Below are 22,842 nucleotides of genomic sequence, written 5' to 3'. Positions count from 1 at the left end.
TCTGAAACTGTAACTCATCAGAATCTCACTTGGTCCAAGAGCACCTTTATTTTTTGTTGCATGTTTGTGGTTAAAATCAGAAGGTCCACCCGCTGCAGGACCTTACAGACCCTTGGAGTCATGGTAATGATGTGCTCATCATTACCTTTCACTTCTAACTTCTACTTTCTCCACTGTTGTGGTCTGTTCACCAGCTCTTGTCTTGTTATCTTCCTACCAAGACCCCCACCTCCCCTTTGACATCTTGGTTACATGTGTGCATACGTAAGTTGAGGCCATATCCTAAACTAGTGCATCTTGCAAAGAATTCATGGAATGTAGATTAGGGTAAAATATACCCAAGCTTTTAAGGTATTGTTATAATTCAGTTTTAATTCCAATAGATTTCAAAAAAGATATCCCATCTTATAACACTAAACAGATTGCTTGATTCATTCATTTGTAGTCTTATCTTCATCATCGTCTTCATCCACTTTAAACCAAAACCCAGAAACAGAGAAAATATTCAAAGCTTTGGAGATGTTCTTTTACATCAAAAATCAAAGAAAACATTGATCAATTTCCATCAGTTGTGGTAAGTCATAAATTCAAAAAACCCATCTCATCTCTCATTAATATGGATCTATGACATGCAACAAGCTTTGGCTAATTTATAAATTCTCAAAGGGAATACCGTATCATTGGTTACATATATCAGCCTATCTATCAAAATCTGTATGCAGATTTTGCAACAACCAAAAGCAGCATGCGTAGGCAGATTCTAAGCAGACTAGATTACACAAAGTATTTATCAAGATGTAGTAAAACCATAAACACTTAGATTTACCACCAAATACTAATATGTTTATTACAGCTACAAAATTAAGCTTTTGGATAGAGTGCCCAAACCTATCCTGACTTGCCTTCATTTGGCTTAGGAATTCTTTTGTAGTCGTAGTTGTTTATATCAACCTTCACTTGCAAAGCCTAGAAAACAGAATGAAAGGCAAGTAAGCTATGAATTCCGATCAATTTGAGGTTGCAGATAAAATGACTATACCTTTAATTCTTCCTCCAATGAAATCTTTTTTGGGTTATATGCATCGATGGGCCCTGTTCTTGATAGTGCTTTCCTGGTCTCAATAATTTCCCATTCTTGATCATCTTTCACCTTTGCAATATCCTTGCTGAACTACAAAGTCCCATTACATTAGAAGAGGAATTGCCGTAGCAAACTAATGATAATAACTTTGAATACAGACTAGAGGTGTTGCAACAGTCATTACGAAAAAGATATTCCTGTAAAGAAGTCAAATAATAATTGGAAATTCTCTGGTATAGCATTGATGAAGAATGCTTAGAGATGGTCCTCAAGTAAAGTCCAGATATATATAAGTTTAGCAGTAATACAAACATTAATCAATAAACTTATTAATTGAATTAGATCAGTCAACTTGGTTGATAATCATATTCACTCTACTTAGGGTGATGAATCAAATTTACTACCCATCTTTAAATGGGCGTAATTTTACCATAGTACTTTTAAATTTGGCTCAAAAATGGTCAAAAGTTGATGGTAAAACAATATTTTGCGAGGATATAATGATAAATTCTTTAGAATATTCTACCTTTTGACCATTGTTGAATCAAATTAAAAAGTATAATAGTAAAATCACATCGGTTCAAAGATGGGTGGTAAATTTTATCCATCACCTAAAGTAGAGTGAATTTGGAACTTATCATGCCTCAAAACCTTGCCAAGATGGGCAGCCTTAACAAAGAATAATATTTGTCTTAGGCTGAGTGCAAACAAAGGGTATTGAGAAGTCTCCATCTCCACTCCAAATATGAAACATGTTCCAATTCCAACCATATGATGATCTGAAATTTTTAGCTAGCTTTACAAGTTAAGTACAAATGCCATCCTTGGAACTAACACCATTGCTTAACTGTGGAAAGCCTTCGTAGCAATCCAAAAATGAACTGAAAACAAAAGGTGCAAAAGAAAAAATATTTTCCTATCAATCATCTTATAATAGAGCTTAAAATTGTTACATAACAAATACTAATAAAGCTTTCATATCAGATCAACAACAGAAAATTATCATTTTCTGTTTTCACTCTGGATGTATCAACTCCCAGATGAAACAAAAAGTCTCATCTGCAGAAGTGGTTCCCAAAATCTATTTGCAATTAGGCAATTAATATAGATCCAAGGACCAAAACTAACCTGCCTTGCAAGAGATGACCAAGGCCGACTGCCCCAAACACAGTTAACGAAATCATTGGAAGCCCATATCTGATAAACGGATACTTCCTACCCCACCTTCTAAAGGATGAAGTTGAACTCTGAACCTTGGCAGTGTTAGCAGTCCGATTACTAGTTTTTTGAGGCTGACCCATCTTTCCCTCAATGGATGTCATTTTTGCAAATCATGAAACAACCTGTATCAAAGCATCAGTTCTGAGAGAAGTCATGCAACTTTAACTTGCCAAATTCAATTCAGATAGCCAAAACGGACTCAAAATAATGTAAACCAGAAAAATGGGAATTTATTAAAGATGCAATATTCATTGTGACTTCCATAAAATAAACCCCAGAAAGCTAAAACCTTTTTGCTTGTTGTAATTTGAAAAGATAAGTGATTATTCAAGGAAAACATACAAAAAATCCATCTAACTCCTTGCCTGCCTGCACCCATTAACATTGACATCTACCGCAATATGCCAAGCTTTTTCAGATTTCAACTTCACTTCAAATGCATTAATGTCAATATAAATTAAACAACAAGCACCATAACCTTATAAATAGAAACAAACTCCAACTGAAACAGATTGGGATAAAGACTTAAGTTGAGCCCATTGTTTTCTCAACAAAAAAAAAATAATCTGCTTACAAGTTTTGGTCTTGAAATCATAAGAATTGCTTCCAATGTAACCTCATTTACCTATTAGAAAAGCAAATTTTAAGTTATAAATCATTCACAAGATTTCTCCAATATTTCTACACCAAACGTTTCCTTCTTCTTTTCCAATAACAACCAAACAGTAAAAATCAATTTCTTTTATTCAACTAACTTCAAATTACCCTTATTCACATTCTAAGTATATACTTAACATGTTTCGCTATATGGGTATTTCTTATTTTCGTGTTTCTCATCTCAGCAACACATCAAAAACCCAAATTGAATACTAAAAATTTCATTTTCCTTAAGAACAAAAATAGAACAAAGAACTTTTGAATATACCCTTTAAATATAATAAATAAATTCAATGTTTTGTTTAGCGAGTATTGCTTATTTTTCACATTTCTCAACTTATAAACACATTCAAAAGGGGGAAAAATCCGAATTGATTGCTAAATATTGCGTTTTCAAGGGGGGGGAAAGGGTAAAATTTGAACGTTGCAATATCTATACAATTACAAGAAAAAAAAAGTATAGGAATTTGTCTAAATACCTTCTTGATATGGGAATGCTGGAAAGAGCTTTCGCAATCTGCTTGGATTTTATTGATAAAAATTTGGGTTTCAACAGACGGTAAAAGGAAAATCAAAGCTTGAAAAGTTTCAATTGAGAGAGGAAGAAGAAGAAGAAGAATGGGCTGCCACCTGCAGATCCAGCCCCTTTACAAGGTGTCAGCCCATGTAAAAATAAATAAAAACGTTTCAGAAAAGCCCAAGCCGAAGCAGCTAAAACCCAAATAAACGACGTCGCTTGGGGAAACTGCTTTGTTGAGCAACTTTTCCTTGCATACTTGTGAACTGAGAAGAAATCAACGACAAGAGCAAAGCAAGCGAAGGGAACGCAGACATGTCGTTCATGAAAGGAGATTTGTTAACGAAAGCAAGGAAACTCGTCAAAGGTTTAGCCAAACCTGAGCCTGCTTGGCTCAAAGCCATGGAACAGTTTGTCTCTTTCTCTCTCTTTTCCACCTTTTTCCCTTCTTTCCTTTTATTGGGATTAACCTTAGTATTCTTTTATTACTTTCTTGCAATTAAAACCCTTCTTTTGGGATTCGAACAACTGGGTTTCTTTTGAAGTGTTCAAAGAAATTAACTTTTTATTTGGGTAATGAAAATGGAGTAATCAAAATGGCCCAGATTGTTTTAAAGAAGAAAATGTAACAATTTTGATTGATTACATTGTGTTTTCCTTGAAAAGCAGAACCAAGAAACTTTTGGTCTCTTCGTAGCTTTAGAATAGTGACTCTACTTGTTCATTTTCGGGTTCTCTTTTTAAATGTTTTTGTCACTTGCTAATCTGCAATGCCTGAAAAAGAAAAAAAAATTATCTGATGACTTATTTGTTTGAAGAGAAATTATTCTTGTCAATCAAGGGGCGAGTTTGTAATTTGTAATATGTGAAATATGATCAAGAGACTTCATTTTGTCGATGAAATTGTTTGTTATGGCTTGTATGTGAAGCTCTATAGTTTTGATTATGATGCCTATGCTTTTGGTTTAGGCTTGTCTTTAGCATTTGTCCGCGTAGATGTTAGCTGCGTTCATTTGTAAATGATACTTAATATAATTGTGTTTTTGGTCATGTCATACAGGGCGCCACCTGCAACCTTTCCTCGTGCTGATGGAAAGGTTAAGAGGATCAGTCTCCCAGAAGATGTGTACATAAAAAAATTCTTTGAGAAATATCCAGAGTCAAAGCATGAAGATGCCATCAAGTATTATTTTGCTATATATGCTGTTTCTTTCATTATTCATTTTTGTGTTTGTTATGGTATGAAGCCCATTAGATATGCACTCTCAGAGTGAATTTGGTTTTCGTTATCGTTGTGCTAATAATGAAATTTTGGTATTTCATTTTAAACCTTTCGACATCAGAAACAAAAGCAAGCATTTTGAGTTTGGTCTTTTAGATGCTAACTGCATACTATGCCAATATCAAATAGTTGGAATATGATCTTATGCAAAGAGTTGAGTCAGGTAAACCCATGCTTAAAATTTTGGTTTGAAGGGTTTTGTGTTTGCAAATGTGTTCAGATAAAACTATTTGCTTGCATATTGAAATTTGAAAATGACTGGAATTTGAGAGCTTTTTTATCACCAAATGAAGAAACTATGTAAGTTTGGGTTTGTTTGGGAGCATGATACAATTAGACGAGAACTTCTTGGTGTTTCTTTATATGGATCTACTGAGTAAATATTCCTTATGTAGGAAATTTGGTTGTTTTATCTGTCTCGTAGAAGTGGATCCTGTTGATTGACATCCAAGCAGATATTTCTGAGAATAACATAATCTCTATGTTTTTGCTTCTTGTAATTGTTCCTTTTTTTTTTTTTACTTTCATTGAATAATCTCTTGCTTTGGTTTCATGTTAGAGACTAGTGATGAGTGGATTAATTTATGTTTGTTTCCTTTGCAGAATATCCAGTTTTGATCCACCTCCAGCCCGTCTATTCGGTTTGCGGGTGCTTGAGTTGAAAGAGCAGGGAGTCAGCGAGGAGGAAGCGATGGCTGTAGCTGATGTATGTTTCTTACATTCTTGAGCTCATGATTCAAGACTTCTTTTGTTCTCTCTTTGTTTTTTCTGTTTCTAAATTGCCAGTCCATTCTTTGATGGTTGTTGAGCAAATAGAAGTGGAGAAAAAGGGGTCTGGCTCCCCTTCATTACTTTTTGACCTATAGTACCTAATAGGCTCATCATTACCATTCATATGCCATGAACTTATAATTCATGGTGCATTCTATAAACATGGATGTTGATAATAGGTGTATTTGATGGTGTTGGTCAAAAAAAAAAATGGAGGGGATCTCAACCTAGAAAACATTGCTTTCTTCTGTTTTATCCGCAGTTCTTTAACTATTGGTATCACATTTAGATGGAATATGTGACGGAGAAAAAGGAGAAGAAGAAGGCATATGCTCGGTTGAAACAAATTGCCCGTCTTCAAGGAAAGAAACCTCCACCCAACCCATATGCTAGTATTATCAAGCAGATACAAGCGGAGGAGAAAAAGTTTGTGCGCGATCGTTTCTTTGATCCTGAGACTTTGAAAATTGTGGAGAAGCTGAAAGAGGAGAGGAGAGCTGAGATGCAGGATAGAATGGGTGGGGATGGCTTTTGAGATGACATGTTTTTGGTAACATGGTGTTTAGTGATAGTAACCAGAACTTTAATTAGTTGGCGAGCGTAGTTTCTTACTACTTTTTTGCTTTCTGCTTAAATCAGTTATTATATAGAAATGGGAAGCATTGGACCGAGTACTAAATCCCTTGCATCTGATAAATGTTAGAACTTTGTTATCTTCGTATTTATACTAAACATTCAGATATTGCAATAAGTGCGGGGATCCTGTTCCCGACTGCAAATGCGACATGATTTCTTTTTTGAAGTATGCCAAGGGATGCATTTGATTGTTCTCTTTTCTTGATCTTTTCCAATCTTCTTTTTCCCACCAAAGTTTTTATCCCTGTTGCATCTTTGGCAGTTGTAGCACAATGTTGTAGGTTTGTAATGAACTAATTATACATTTTGGACTTTTTTTTAATGATACATTTAGGACTTGAATTGTAGTGAAATACTCAATTTGATATTTGCACAAACAACCAAGAAGAATTATAACATGTGGTGCATTCTTTTTTTTTTTTTTGTCACTTGTGAAATTGGAGTATTTAATTGTGAATGTTTAAACTTTAGGTATGAAATGACATTTTATTACAGATATTAAATGTGTAATTAACTTTTTATTAGTTGATGTTAGCTTCAAAATCTATAGAACCGATCTGCAGTTGAAAAGGTTACTGCTACAATTGAAAGCTTGAGAAGTCAAAAACAGGTTATTGTAGATTAAGGGATCTGGTAATGACTGTATATTCAAGAAGATGAGGAATGGTGGCACCAGGGCCATTTGTTCATGGATAGAAATAGAATGGCTGCAACTATGTTATTACCTGAAAGAATTTAATCTAATCATTTTTTAGAGAAATCAAGACAAGAACTCCTATGGCCTCTCTAAATTGTACAAATTGCCAGTGCTTAAGATCTCATAGAGAGTTCAAATCATTTAGCTCAAATATTTCATCTCTGCAACCCTCTAAACTATACTGGTATTTAAGCATCAACTCAACATAGGCAATGAACAAAGGAGAAGAAAACTTTTGATTGGGGCAAATAGGGGGAAAATAAGCTTCAGAAATAGGAGCTCCATAAGGTACCAAATATCAGTACGGAAGAAAAGACAATGACAGCTTTAGTTGTTAAGAATCACTGAGAAGAACCTATCATGATCTAAAGATGTCTAAACATAATTACGGCAACTACAAACCAACGAATGACTAATGACTAACTAGCATCCAGAAGGAAAGAGATGAAGAAACACAACACTAAACAGAAGGCTTGCCCGTTGTTAGTTTTCTTTCAAAACTTGTAATCCGGACTCACCCTTGTTGTGATTTCCTCTTCCATTTGTGAATGAAGCTGTTGCTGATGTGTTAGAATCATAGGGCTTTGATTTTTTTGAATCAGAAGACTTTGCTGTTTTTGGATCACAGGACTTAGACTTCGATTTAAAACTAAATTTTTTCAAGAAAATGTTCCAACCACCCTTTGTTTTAACCAGCTTTTCAAGTTCTTCTTTCATGCTCAAGCACTCTTTCTCAAGCTCGGAAACCCGCTCCATTATGTCATCAACCGCCAAAAAGTGGTCTTGAGTAGTTCCCACATGTGCACACGCATTATTTCTGGGAATCTCAAGATTCCCACTTGGATTTTGTGAGTTTCCAAGGTTGTCAGAGACAAAGAACCAACCAGCAATTGATGTGCGGAGCCGAAGTTGTTCAAAGAATAGAACTTGGACAATGACTCGGAGAGGTAGCCTCTCATTCTGGGTTGCATGAGTGCTGGCTTCCAATGAGAGCTTCTGGCAGTTCATGAGGCGGCATATTTGTTCCCTCTCAGAGTCTGTCAGCCAGGGATGTGCCTGAAGTTGAGAAACACAGTATTAAGTACTTAGCAAGGAGGGTGGAAGGACTAGCCTAACATGCACTTGGAAGCATCTTTTTGAAAAAACATGAGAAAGAAAATTAATTTTAATGGCAACTGAAAACTTTTGTTCCATTCTTTTAATCTTGAGGATGAGGAAAGTGTAATGGCAATATCAAGATTATTATGTAGGTGATGATTCGTTCATGGAATTGACAGTAACATATATCTGTTAAATAAACAAAACCATTTGAGATCAGAAGACAAATATTCAGTGCCAATGGATAGCATGTTCACCTCCATTTCTTCTTCAAAAATCAAAACTTTCAAAAATAAAAGAACAGAAGAAACATGCCAAGAAAATTCATATTTGGGGGCACTAAAGCTTATATTCCTCGATGTGATCCCCAACTGCAAATCTTACTGACAGCAGTTTGAACAATCCATGGATGTTTTATATAAGTTTAAAAAAATTTCAATTTCACTGGTAGATAAAAGAAATGACAAATTTCTGTTATCCTTTGGAAAATTTGTGCACATAATTTACCTATATCTCTATTATACTCTAGAACAATATCAAATGTTAATTGAGATTTAAAGTTGAACAATAAGCAGTCATTTACCTTTGCAATGCAACAAAACTGTCAGAAATGATGTCGACATGCCATACACAAATTCTTGGTATGAATGCATAATCATAGTTTTCAAATCTGGTGATCCAAATGAATGATCTATTTTGGGAATCAACCAAGTAACGTGAAGAATCTTACCTTAAGGTATATGTCAATTGCCCGGTAAATTCCATCATCCAAGGGTCTGGCATAGTCCGGAATAACAGCTGCCAGTGACTGAAATTTTGGCAATTTCAGGTTAACATCAGGTGCCACCTCAGCCAGATATCCATCCACCAGGTTAGCTACCAATGTCATTGGGGTCATTGGATGGGAACCTCCCATAAGCTGCCCCTCATCAACTATATAATTAGAACCAGAGTCAACTGCCTCATGATCTAACAGAACAAAGTGATCAAGAATCCGCTGAACACAGTCAATGTCATAAAGGGTCTCCACTGAGTACCCCATATTCGGTATCAGAAGATCTTCCAAAGCTGCTTGATCCAACTGAGCCCCAATCTGTTTCTCTAACTTCTCTTGACATGACGAACTAGCATGTAAAATCATGGATGTTCGTAGAAGTCTCAACAAAAAATTTATTGGGGTGGCACCTGATTGATTAGGTATTAATGCCACTATTTCTTCAAGGAGATTCCTTTGATCTGCATCGCATAGGGCAGACACAGTTGATCCAGAGGCAGCATGGTCCCAATTCTGGAAGCTCGACTGCCTACCCAACAAAGGAAGATGCTTCTTCGCATAGTGGACAAGGGAACCTGCAATCCTCTCTGGCTTTATGCCACTTGATTCAACAGCTAGAATCAACCTTTTATACAGAGATAATCTAAGGACGGACACATCCTCGTACCACCAATCTTCACTCACTGGTGGTGGTTTGACTGCTGCACTTATTCCATTCCATAAGACAGTGTCCTCTGGACTTTGTGCAGCAGTACCACTTCCTGACATAGGCCAACCGAACAAACTCAGATCAGCACAAGCTTTCATTGCCAAGGAATTTATGCATCGTGAAACAATATGAAGCTCTTGTGCATATGGTAGAACCTCTTCACAGGTTTCAAGAGCTTTGATAGAGTCTGTCCAGTTACTGAAGATCTCATTCAGAAAATTTTCTGTTTGTGCTATGAGATTTCCTTCCCCATGATCTTCACTCATTTGAAGATACTCGGCTGCACACCTAAGGCTGACAATAGTTAATGCAGTGAGTTCGAATCTGATGCCATAGCAGAATTTGGCTACAAGCAAAAAGGTTTTGGCTCCACCAGGCAGGTCATGGAATTGCAGAACACACTTTTTCTCATCCCCACCAGAATAGTCCTTAATAAGATTCTCTATTACTCTGCTTCTGGACAGCAACGGAAACTGATAAACATGACAAGATGGGGAAAGGGAAAATACAATCTGATCAGTAAATTTAAAAAGAAAAAGACATTCTAATATGAACTATTAAAACAGACACATTAATGTCTACCACAGTTCTGCTATTAAAAAAAAGATGTCTACCACAATTCTAAAAAGCAGGTAAGCACAAATGTTTCTCCTTTTATGGTACAATGCCAAAAAGAAATAATAAGAAGCAACTAGGAAAGCTGAGCGAATAAGGCATTCTATTGACAATATCTTCAATGAAACAAAATAGGAAGCATTCTTGTACAACAATATGAATCTACTAATCATCCCAAAACTGGTTTCATCTACCAGTCATACCAGAAAGTATCCTACGCGGTAATCAGTAAGAAACTATAAACTGAACTTACTCTCAATATTTTGATGAAGTAATAAGATAAACTATGCAACTTGTATATATGAATGCTACAATTTTTTAATCAATTAAAGCTCATTTTTCCAAAATGAGCATATCAGTTCTCCTAACACCTAACATTAGAGCCAAAAAAAAAAGGAACGCAGTTCTTGTTTCTGTGATGAGAAAGAGCCAACTTTTACCAAGTATATACCCCAAATAAAACCTCCAACAATCATATGTACATTTTAAAAGGTCCTGACTTCTGAGATAACGCTGAATTACTTTATACTGATTCCTTACAAGGCATGATGTTTACACTCTGGAGATATAAATGTGACAAATGGATGACAAAGTTAAAAGCACCTTGTGAAGATGAAAGGACATTTCCCCTACTTCAACAATGACATCGCTTGAAAGACCAGTTGAACACAACCTGGAAGAGAAGAAAAGAGAACATATAGTTATGACATGCGCATAAGACAAATTTGAGATCCAACTATCGAAGAAATAAGCTGCCAATTCAATAATGAAATTAATGCCAGGAAGATGGATTCAGAGAATAGAAGAAGTTACTTAGCAAACACATAGGTAGACCAGCATCCAATAATGAGGATTCAGCTTAACACACATTTTTTCAACAATCATAATTATCTTCAGAAATGACTATTTTCTATATTCAGTTATTTTGTATAAAGAACCAGGCTAAAAGAGAACTTCTTTGATTCCAATTTCTTCCCTTCAAACGCTCTTATCTTCCTCTCTTTTGACTTCCAAAGTGAAACAACAATTACCCTCACGTATCCCATATTTAATTTCTCATTGGGACGACGCCTAAAGGCCAAAACTCCATTTCTAACTCATAAGAAGGTGTTGGGGTTTGAAAGAAAGTTACGTGCAACTCAAGAAACAATGGTCATCATAACCCATGTTCTATATTCATCATACTTTAACATGCTTTTATCAAAATGAAAACACCCATATCTTTTCATAACATAGAAACAGCAAAAGCAAGAAGGAAACAAACAAATTAAGAAAAACAAACCAGGTTTGGCCATCAAGGTGAAAGGCTTCAGATTTAGATCCCAGCCTCATGATGCATGCCATGTTTTTCTTCACTTTAAAAACCAAACGTTTCCTTTGTCACCATCAAAAAGACACACAAGGAAAGACAAAGAAACATATTCTACGTTACACCAAACAATGAACTCTTTGTGGAATGATACTCACCAAAATAATCAATAAAAGAAACTTGGGGTTTTCCTTTCTTTTCTTTTCCTTTTATTTTTTTGGTTTATGTGTGACAAAAGCAAAGTGGAAACATGGGAAAATGGAGAAAGTCCCGAGTCTAAAGGGGAAAATCCGGGAGCAAAATCGGTTCCTTGCTGTTATTTTTGTGTTACTATTTAATTAAATTATTTACGTCAATTTTTTTTTTTTTTTTTAACGTTTGGTAGTGAGAGCAATTAATATAGTCAAATAAGTTACACTTCTAAGCTAAGTGTTGTTTGCTTAGATTTTGTTTGTAGGATGAGCAAAATCATTTCGAATCCAAAAANCAATTAATATAGTCAAATAAGTTACACTTCTAAGCTAAGTGTTGTTTGCTTAGATTTTGTTTGTAGGATGAGCAAAATCATTTCGAATCCAAAAAAATTAATAAATCGAAATGAGTTTGATTTTTTTTTTTGATTAGAAGGTTTTTGAGGTGTTTAGTTCGATTTTGGGTTGAAAAAATTCTTAATTGAACATATCAAATTAAAATTCAATATATATTTATATGTATATAGTAACGGTTTTTTTTACTTTACTTCATAATAATTTTGGATTGTTAATTATTTTTGAATTTACTTAAACGTGTTAAAATTTATATATATATATATATATATATATAATATTTTAAAAACTAGTAAAATATTGTAAAATTTTTGTTACAGTGAGATCAATCGAAATAGTTCAGTTTTTGATCAATTTGATTAAACATATTCATTCAATTGGATTCAATTTTTTTCGTAAAGCAAGTTTAATTCTTTCGATTTTTGAAATTGTAACACTAAATCGACCATTTGCAAACTGTTACTTATTGGATTAATTTCTTTAAGGTTATTTTTTCTTTTATTTTCTATTTTTTTCTATTAAATAACTTTCTTTCTTGATTTTTAAAATGTCAAGCCTTTAATTAACAATTTAGGCTCTCTTTATTTGTCTTTTTTCTAGGAAAAAAATGAAAATAAAAAGAACTCGTATAGAGAGATGTGAGGTTTACAATTTAAATGACAAGATAATTACATAAGATAATATAATACTAATTCACAATAATTTATAGAAAGACTTAGCACTTGAGCTCTCTATAATTTTTTTTCTTTTCAGTGTTTACAATAATGATATTAAATAGAATTTTTTATTTTTAATTACAAAAGTAAATATTACTCTTCTTTATAGAAAATAAAATTAAAAAAAATTAAGTGACCACGTAATCCAAAATTCAAATGGCATTTCTTAAGAAATTATCTATTAATTATGTCGGATTATAATTATTCAGTAAATAATAATCTTATGTATAGAATTTCTTAATATTATCCTGAAATTGTAAAGAGATATTATTATAAATTGATAAAAAAAATTTGAAAGCCCAAAAGAAAAAAAGGCTAGCCCAATAGTTGGAAAGCCCAAAAGAGTTGACCGGACCCAACCAACCTTCTCTCTCTCTCTTGCTCTCTTCCCTTCTGTTTCTCCTTAGTCCTCGACCTTGGCAGAAAGCCAGTCTTTTCACTCTCTCGTCAACTGCAATGGAGGGTCCGATCAGAGCTAGAGAAGCCCTAGCTCTCACACTCTTCTCTCTGCTATTCTTCCTCTCCAGATCCTCTGCTCTACATGACCTCCTAATCTCCAACGCCGAGCGTAGAGTAAGCGCCAAACCTTTGTTTTTGTACTTTTTTTCATTTTCTTTAATCTTACATCTATTCGAAATTGTCGAAACTATGATATGTGATTCGTTAATTTTAGTCTTTTTGGTTAAGGAAATCATTTCAAGTAGGAGTTTTTATTATTTATATATTTTATAAGCTTCAATTGTAAAAATTTGTAATATTTATGCTTGATCTCAGTATTTTGATTGATTTTGGTTTTTTCTATCTTATTTATTTGCAATTTTTCATTTTTTTGCTTCTTGTTTGATTCATTTTTTAAAAAATATATTTTTTGGTTGATGCAGATTGACTTGAGTTCACACATTGTTAAAGTTTACTTGACTTTGAAGGTAATTTCTTTCTTAATACTGCAAATTTATTGATATATATATATGTATAGGATGAGGTTTTATATTCGAGTTTGAAACTTGGTTTTCACATTTACCTGAATTTTTAGTATTTTTTTTCCTATAAGATGTACAGATTTTTTTAATTCAATTCCTTTTTATGCCTCCCGAGTTATCATGTAGATCCATTTAGAGCTTGCCAATTTATCTGAGGCTTTGTTTGGTTGCACTTCTCCTACTTACCTTTTGCTTTGGAAAGTGAAAAACATAGTGGGTTTAGTTACAAAAAATTGAAACTAATATTTTTGAAGAATTAAACCTAAAAAGCTTTAACATTCTTGCATAGCAAAATTCATGATTTACTTTTATATGAAACAATTATGTTTCAATGTATGTTGTATTTTAGGTATTTATTCATTTTCAATCAAATGCATTTTTGTATTTAGCAATTTTTGGGGAAGCAAAATGTACAATAGCAAAAAAGGTAATTAGCCAAAGTAACATCAAAATGGAGCCTATAATTTTACATTGGTTTATTCAGGCGAACAAATTCAAGGCATCTCTAAAGTATTTGCATTGATAATATGGGGGAATTGTGTAATCTCTACATATCTAATTTTTGCATGTATTTTAATATGAATATTAATGTATGGCTCTCTTTTAGGTCGAGAATGCTGGCAGTTCGCCTGCTTCAGAAGTTGTTCTTGCTTTCCCGCCCAGCCAAGTTGATCATCTAGCAACAGTTGAAGCATTAGCAACTAAAGGCAAGCGGAAGAAGACTACTTTTGTCCGTCTGGAAGTAAAACCAACGGAACTGCCTGACGCACCTAATGACACTAAATATTTTACTATTTATTTGGCTAATCCCTTAAATTCTGCAGAAAGCATAACACTAGAAGTGTTGTATATGTTGACACACTCCCTAGAACCTTTTCCAGCGGAGATAGGCCAATCAGAATCTCAGTTAGTATATTATCGTGATAGTGCTTTGGTATTGTCACCATATCATATTAAGCAACAAACAACTTTTATTAAGACACCAAGTACTAAGGTGGACTCGTTCACAAGGGTGGAACCAACAAACCGTGCAGGCACTGAAATAAAGTATGGGCCATATGAGGATCATACTCCATACTCTTTTTCTGCAATTCTTGTACATTTTGAGAATAATAGCCCATTTGCTGTTGTTGAGGAGCTTGTTCGGGAAGTTGAAATATCTCATTGGGGCAACCTTCAGGTCACAGAGCAGTACAAGTTGGTTCATGCCGGTGCTCGACACAAAGGTGTATTTTCAAGGTACAGTAGCTACTGCTGCTATGATGCAGCTTGAAAGTTCATCAAGAAAACAAGAATTTTTTTTTTCATTTTTTAAGATTTATTTGTATATTCATTTTCTGTTGTGTACCATTCGCAGGGTTGATTACCAATCAAAGCCATCTTTTAATGGTGTATCCTCATTCAGATACCTTCTGGCAAGACTACCACCTAGGGTTCATTCTGTCTACTACCGGGATGAAATAGGAAACATCTCATCATCACACCTGCGTACAGATTCTCGGAAGGTATTCCAATGTGTTTCTCTTCTATTCTCTCTCTTTCTAGCAGCAAAATATTGTTTTTTACAATCAAATCACTTGCATTGTGAATGTTAGAATTTGTGATTTATGAGTTACTTGTAAAAATAATACATTTTTATTCCAGTTTGTTGAATGTGTAACCAAGGAAATGTTTGAAACGCTTGTATTTGTAATTCTCCTTGATGGCGTGTGATTTTCCATTTGAAATAAATTGGAAACGTGATATTTTGCAAAGATGGGCATTATTCCATTTCCCCATTGATTCCTTGTAGAATAGTATGCATTTAGAATGGCAAGAAGTCTATCAAATCTTGTGTATTAAAATGCAAGTTGTTTTCGTTTTCCTGGCTCGGTACTCAGTTTTTTATTATGCATTTACATCTTAGTGCAGCATTTATCATGTTTCCAGTTGATGCAAAGGTCAACATAATAGGAAAGGTTTTATTAATGCTTTTTCATATGCCTCATTCTCATAGTTTTTGCTTTCATGTATGTTGACTAAATTAATGCTTTTACAGTCAGAGCTGGAAATTGAACCACGATATCCTTTATTTGGAGGTTGGAAAGCAACTTTTGTCATTGGTTATGGGCTACCATTGCAAGACTTTCTTTTTGAGTCATCTGAAGACAGACGTTACGTCAATTTTACCTTTGGATGCCCCCTTATGGAGACAGTGGTAGACAAGTTAACCATCAAAGTAGGTTTAGTATAATGATTTTGCATTCATATTGTTAAAACATAATTGCTCTATATTTGTTGCTTTAATCTTTTGTCCTAAATGGTGAAATATAATTCAACTATGACTGGAATTAATATGTATGCTTCAGGTTGTGCTACCAGAGGGATCAAAAGACCCTTCTGCTGTTGTTCCGTTCCCCGTGGACCAGCATCTTGAGGTAATTATTCCCAATATAATAATATATCTCTTTCTCTTGCTTGTTCTCATATAATTTAGTACATGTATAGAGACAGTGGGTGTTGCATATACATTCTTTGTGCCCATTAACAGAGAGGCAATGCCCAAACTTCAGATGATATCATTATTTTCTTTAATAAAATTACTGGATTGCTTTGAGGCAGTGCATTGAAAACTGTTCTCCTGCAATGTGAATGCTTTGCTTTTATGCATGTAGTTCATCAAGATTTTGTCTTCTGTGTCAACTGAGATTTGTTACATTTGAATCTTGCAGACCAAATATTCTTACCTTGATGTTGTGGGGAGGACTGTAGTGGTCTTGGAAAAGAAAAATGTCGTTCCTGGGCACAATTCTCATTTCCAGGTAACTTGTCAACTTTTCTTCTTGTATTATGTGTTTCTGCATTGGTATCAATTTTGTTTTTGTCCATAATGATTCTATCACTTTAGGATATTATAAACATTAGTGGATGGAGTACCATGATTGAAACACATATGAAAGTGCTTTCTGCAGGCTGTTCTGTTCTGCCCTAATTAAGCGAACTATTGCTGGAGAACATGTAGAACATGAGGAGGCATACAATTGAGAATGCCACTTAATTTTATTTATAGCTACTTTTTAGACTCTATATCAATTTATCTTAAGATATGGACTGAAGTCCTAGGATAACAGCAATATGCTAGAGATTGTTTTTGATGGAAAAAATCACTTGTGTTGCTTGTGCTTTGTTTAATTCATTACCTGATGTACATGTGCTCGCTAAACCTGGGAAGATGCCCTATTTGTCCTTATTAAATTATAACCTCAATTATTACATTTGGACTGGTTTGGTCGATTAGAGCTGTGAGTAGGAGACTCATGCTCTTTAATGTGTCTGTTTTTGGACTGTTTGAGTTTAAAAACTTGGTCAAACCTGGTATGCTAACCACTATGATGTGGACCTTGTGGTTCCTTCTGTAAACAAGCCTTCATGTTCATATTTGATCAGTTCTGTCACCTGTAATATCTTAAACATGTTATCTTTCTTCTTGCTATAATGAATAATAATATAAAACCTGTCCATTGTTGTTACTGGAACACAATGTTCTTCAATCTCATGTCTTTTCATTTACCCTTCTTGGCAGGTTTATTATACCTTCAAGCCAATATTCATGCTTGCAGAGCCTCTGATGTTGGCCTCAGCATTCTTCTTGTTTTTCGTTGCTTGCATAGCTTACCTACACATTGATCTTTCCATACGTAAGTGAAAGATTGTGGGATTCTTGAAGGTAAATTAGCAGATAGTTCCAAACTGTCACTCTATAGCTTGCAGTGATCCCACTTTACCTTGGTTAGAACACACACCAACTCTGGAGCTAGGACATTGTTAGTAACTATTCTGTGTACTAAAATTCTGAACATTTTCTCCAACGAAAATAGTTTTGCCATTTTAAAGTTTTGTTGTTGTAACTCTTGTTATACAATGACACAGAATTGTTTCAACAGTGAGCTACATGTTTTATTTTTCTGACATTTATCTTCGTGGTGATATCCAAAGTGCTGTGGTGGGTTACACGTCGGAGTTGCTGTTTCTTAAAATTTTATTAGATTCGATGGTGGGCTTAGTTCTTAGTACCATTTGACATCTATGCTTTTATTAGGTCTTTCATCTGGGATGGATAACCGTATATAATGTTTAATTGTGTACTCTTTGCCTAATTTGATGGTGAAACAGCAAAAGATGAAGAAGCTTGCTACATAGGGTTCCACTATTTTTGAGACCAAATGAAGCCTAACATACGTATTCATCAACTTTTCTGAAGTTTCAGTTCTGTGGTTAAGTTCTATAAATTCCCATGTCTCCAAAAGAGGGAGAAAAAGGTCAAATGAAAGAGGAAAAGGAAATTCGGATGGGCGAATATTCCTGAAAACAATCCTGATGGAAATGAGCATAAGGTTATTTTTGTTTTGCAGGGTCTAAAGCTTCATGTTTGATGGAACTGAACCATTTTCCCCAGGCAAAGCATGAAAGACAAAGTCTTGCACGTCCCAGCAAGCTCTATTAAATTCTCAAGACTCTGAAGAAGGTACTAGGAACTACGCATTCAGTTAGCTGAATTTACCACAGAAGGAATCAAAGCACTGTCCCATCCAAAGCCTATCCGACAACAATTAATTGCAACTATACCCAAAGCCCAATATAACTCTAAATCTGGATTGTGCTTTTTCTAGGATAAAGCATAGCATAATAAACCTACCAATTGATTGTCTCTATGTTGGTGGATAGAAGAATCCTGGGAAAGGAGGGATGGGGTTTAGGGGATGTTGGTTTACCTGTAGCTGACTCCAAGTTTCAACCACCAAGCAAGTTTTGAACATGCTAGGAAAACAATGGATCCTGGTAACCAATCTGTCTTACAAACTTGACAGAATCTTCTGGCAACTAAGCCAAATTCGGATTTGGAAAGTCTCCTTGAGCGTCGCAATTTGGTAGCAAATTCTGTACTTGGAAAGCCTGTGAGACTACTAACTGCATCATTTATTCAATGCAATGTGGGGGTTGGAAATTTGCGCATTGAAATCGGTTGCTATCTTCCATGAGAAATGGGGCAGAGTTTCTTTTTCTGTGTCCCTTCAATTGATCATGGGTGGGGTATTAAACATTGAATTGGGAAGATTTCTGGGACAAAACCAGGCCATTTCATGAAAAGGATTTTACACATTAAACTGAGCATGACATGCTATAATTAAAAGGTTAATAATGTCAATTTATAAGTGGAAAATGCTATTAGTTTGAATTGAGGATTTCTATCCAAACTTTTATATATATATATACTAACTAATCAACTACTCCTTGAAAATTATTTAATATAAGATGAATACTTCATTGACAAATTAAATGATTTAGTTGGGCATTTTGTCACTTCATTACTAAAAGTCTACCACTTCGTTCTTCACACACTCTCCTCTCTTTACTCCTTTCTGTGGAACCATATGAATTTTCCAATTAAAGCTTTGTAATTAAAAGTAAACGAGATGAAAATGACTTTTTCTTGTAGTTAAAAGTAAACCAGATGAAAATGATTTTTCTTTTTCTTTTTATAATATTGCACAGAAATCTGAGAGCAATCTTTGGTAATCGAATCTCACTCATACAATTAAAGGGATCTCACCTTGTTACCTACCACGAGGGTGGGGAACCTTTTATAATATTGAAAGGTTATTGAAAAAAAAATTCAATTTTTTTTTGTTTGTAAAGAAAAATTTTTTATAAAATAAAAATTATTTCATGATTTAACAAAAAATATATATATGTTGATTTGCGGATAAAGCATTTTTCATTTATCTTCTCTTTTTAAAAAATATCATTCTCCCTTCCTTGTAAATACATGAGGAATTCATTCTATTAGGTTTTAGGTGGACGGTGAATAAATTACATGATTACTATCTATTATAATATATCAACATATTACATCAATTCATGTGGCATGAAATGATAAGTAGTGTTTGATTAATAACATTTAGTCAAATGTTAGCCATAAAATTTATTTGACTCAAAATATAAATATAAAAATTTACTTAAAAATAATAAAATAATAATAATTTATTTATTTATTTTTTAATAATTTATAAACTTATTTAGATATTATATTTTTTTTCTCAATATCGCAAGTATATGCTTCTTTCAAGTATAAATTTGGCACGAATGTATTATTTATTGATTCTTTAACCTATTTCTTTAACTATTTCATCCAAAAATCTATATCTCTGCTAGTACATACCAGGAGGTTCAAGAAAGAAAGAAGATTCAGACCTTGAATAAATCTCCTAAGAAGAGGTAATAACTAGTGTGCCAAGCCTTTAATTGTTAAAATGAGGTTAATTATTACCAAAAAATTGAATCTACTCTTCTTTTCAGGCACAATTTCAGGTAAGTTAAGAAATTCAAACATAGTTCTTTAAATGTTATTTAAAGTTGGAGGGCTGGAATTTGAAGCTGCTGCTTGAAATTTTGTTACCTCAGTTCACAGTACTCCACCAACAATAATTTGGCTTAATTTATAAGATATATGGTTTTTGTGTTGACATAAATGACTTCGAATTCATATACTTTTATCAATAATTTATTTTAATATTATTCAGTGCAGGATATAATTCTTTACTTCTACATTATACTAAAACAACACAATTTATATGCTCCAAATTTTATAAATTAAAAGTCATAATGCTAAAAAAACCGTTAAACTATTTACAAAAATTCAAATAAGTTTTTATTATTTTATTACGTTTAATCAAAATTTTTTTATTTTAAATCAAATAAACCATTATAATTATAATTATTGATTGACTAATTATCATTAGTGACAATATTAATTATTATTTTATATCAAAATGACACTGAAATGATGTTGATGTAAAGAGTGAGAAATGCCACATGCTTATATTATCATGTCAAATTAATATGTGATGTTATTATCTATTATGATTTATCAATATGTTATATCATTATCAATTATGATATGTTAGTATATCACGTGAACGTCACATGACATAAAATAATAAATAGAATTTTGATTAAATCAATCGTTAGTTATAAAAACTCATTCGATTTAAAATAAAAATATAAAAACTTATTTAATTAAAAACAAAAATTCAAAAATTTGATTGAGGACAATAAACATATAAATACTTATTTAAAATTTTTAAATAATTTAAAAACTCTTTTTAAGATATTATACCAAATTAAAAGGCATTGTAATGAAATTAAGAGTAAATGTATCATGTCATGAAAGGTTAAGTCAATGACATTGACACAAGTCTATGACAAGGATATCCTCTTTTTCCTCGATTCTTTAAGGTGGTAGGTGAGTGTCTCCTTTCACAGCGGATCCTTTTAGGTTAATTTAAGATATTTTTTTATTAAGGTTGTTTTGAGTTTGAGTTATTTTATATTTAAATTATTAATTTTTTTAAAAATTAAATTAAATTGAATTTAAATAAATTATTCAGATTTAAATTATTTTGATTTATTTTTCATATAATTCTAGTTTAAATCATTTTGTATTTGAGTGATTTCAAATTCGATCCATTCATATTAAAAATTTTTTCGAGTTCGGATTAAATATATTGAGGTCATTAATTTTTTCTGATTAAATCAGGTCAGTTCAGATTTAGACAGTCAAATAAGTTTTTCGGTATTCCTTATACGAAAAGTCAAGTTTGAGTAAGCATCTTTTCTTAAAATAAAAAAAGAATTATCAATAGATATTTTCTGCTAAATAATTAATTAACAATACATAGTTTATAAAATTTAGATGTCTACCCTTTAACAAAATGATGGCGTGTAATTTCTAACATTAGTTGTTTTCATCAATGAATAAAATTCCTATCTTGCCCTTCTTAGTTTATTTAATTATTTTTTTATATTTCAAATCATTTTTAATAGAAAAAGATAATTTCGTTTAATTAGAGTTTGTACACTGGGTGAGATTTGAATAACAAATTTCAATTTGAATACAGTAAAATATATATGTTTTATTTTAAAGTCTTGAATTTAGAACATAATAATTAAGTGCCCACGTGAATAGTTCTAATGCTTTAAAGTTGGTAGACTTATTAATTGTTTTTTATTGCAAGATAATTTAGGGACCAATTCCAGAATTCAACCTAGTTTTTTTTTTTTTTCATTAATTTTCTTGGTTTCATCATACTGGCAATGTTTCTCGTAAATAAGTTTTTATTTTTTTAATTTACATTCAATCGAATATTTATATTTTTATTTTAAACCATATAAATTTTTATAACTAACAGTTGATTAACTATTTTTAATCAAATTGTCATTGATCATTTTATATCAATTGATCATTTTATATCACATGATATTGATATAATATATTGACATGTCATATTAAAAAGTGACATGTGACATGTTGATATAGCATGATAACATAATCATATAGCAGTTTCACTCTTCATGCAAGCATCATGTGAGCATTAAACGACAAGTGATGTTTTAACTAATAGTAGTTAATTAACTATTAGTCATAAGTTTATATCATCAAAAATATAATTATAGAGATTAGAGAAATTAAGAATTTATTTCAATTTTTTAAAATATTTTAGTGACTTTTTTAAAACATTTTGTCTAAAAAGATAATATATGTAAAACATAGAATTCAAATACTCTTTAAATTAACAAATCTGACTTTTGAATATTAGTACTTGTTATTAACTTTAATTATGCCAACTCAAAAAATAGAAAGAAAGAACCATTGAATGAATTCTTCAATAGGAATGACTTTTATTCTTACTTTTGATATTATCTTTTAATGGCATAAAGATCATTATTAACTGTATCTAATTGCTATTACCTACAAAGCTGTCAAAATTAATTAATGTCCATTGATAAGTACTATTATTAATTAGGCAATTTTGTTTAACACTTGAATGTACTGAATACCTAAACAAACTAGATATATTTAATATTAATTTTTGTAAAATAAGATTGATTTAAATAATTACCAAACTCTTACCTAACAATTTAAATGAGTGGTTATCTTTAGTTAATGGTAATAATTAATAAACATAATTTTCAACATTCTTCTTTATTTTAATTTATAATTTATTAGGGTTTATGATGTTATGCAAAAAATTATTGTACTACTTTTTGTTCTCTAATTATTAAATTTTAATTTATTTTCAAGTAAAATATGGTCAATCTTACTTTGCCATAACATGTATCTTTGTTATTTATATTAGATTGGTTGATATTTAATTAAGTTAGACATGTTAACAACATATGGGTTCTTAATCTAA

At 32.6% G+C, this 22,842-nt stretch overlaps 4 protein-coding genes across 5 annotated transcripts; 2 read left to right on the top strand and 2 right to left on the bottom strand.

Annotated features, from left to right (window-relative positions):
* Positions 626 to 3,608, bottom strand: LOC18586413. Of its 2 annotated transcripts, none has more exons than XM_007009801.2 (4): positions 3,439 to 3,608; positions 2,210 to 2,424; positions 1,040 to 1,166; positions 626 to 966 (listed from the first exon to the last, which is right to left on the bottom strand). In XM_007009801.2, the coding sequence occupies exons 2-4, from the start codon at positions 2,401 to 2,403 to the stop codon at positions 889 to 891; spliced, it is 399 nt and encodes a 132-aa protein (XP_007009863.2). In that variant the 5' UTR covers positions 2,404 to 2,424; positions 3,439 to 3,608; the 3' UTR covers positions 626 to 888. The 2 variants fall into 2 exon arrangements, with proteins under 2 accessions (XP_007009863.2, XP_017984770.1); XM_018129281.1 differs by having other exon boundaries at positions 2,210 to 2,443; positions 3,439 to 3,595.
* On the top strand, positions 3,700 to 6,518 carry LOC18586412. Its single transcript, XM_007009800.2, has 4 exons — positions 3,700 to 3,886; positions 4,537 to 4,659; positions 5,362 to 5,464; positions 5,819 to 6,518. Exons 1-4 carry the CDS (start codon positions 3,792 to 3,794, stop codon positions 6,062 to 6,064), a joined length of 567 nt encoding a protein of 188 aa, XP_007009862.2. The 5' UTR covers positions 3,700 to 3,791; the 3' UTR covers positions 6,065 to 6,518.
* On the bottom strand, positions 7,081 to 11,526 carry LOC18586411 (BTB/POZ domain-containing protein At5g03250). Its single transcript, XM_007009799.2, has 4 exons — positions 11,342 to 11,526; positions 10,663 to 10,732; positions 8,691 to 9,917; positions 7,081 to 7,918 (listed from the first exon to the last, which is right to left on the bottom strand). The coding sequence occupies exons 1-4, from the start codon at positions 11,401 to 11,403 to the stop codon at positions 7,346 to 7,348; spliced, it is 1,932 nt and encodes a 643-aa protein (XP_007009861.2). The 5' UTR covers positions 11,404 to 11,526; the 3' UTR covers positions 7,081 to 7,345.
* Positions 13,021 to 17,601, top strand: LOC18586410 (dolichyl-diphosphooligosaccharide--protein glycosyltransferase subunit 1B). Its single transcript, XM_007009794.2, has 8 exons — positions 13,021 to 13,202; positions 13,511 to 13,555; positions 14,217 to 14,848; positions 14,967 to 15,114; positions 15,648 to 15,827; positions 15,958 to 16,026; positions 16,321 to 16,410; positions 17,172 to 17,601. Exons 1-8 carry the CDS (start codon positions 13,086 to 13,088, stop codon positions 17,292 to 17,294), a joined length of 1,404 nt encoding a protein of 467 aa, XP_007009856.1. The 5' UTR covers positions 13,021 to 13,085; the 3' UTR covers positions 17,295 to 17,601.

This window comes from Theobroma cacao, chromosome 10 (assembly GCF_000208745.1).
Source record: "Theobroma cacao cultivar B97-61/B2 chromosome 10, Criollo_cocoa_genome_V2, whole genome shotgun sequence".
Classification (NCBI taxonomy): domain Eukaryota; kingdom Viridiplantae; phylum Streptophyta; class Magnoliopsida; order Malvales; family Malvaceae; genus Theobroma; species Theobroma cacao.
The sequence above is the reverse complement of the archived record's forward strand: the minus strand, read 5'-3'. Positions and strand labels throughout refer to the sequence as shown.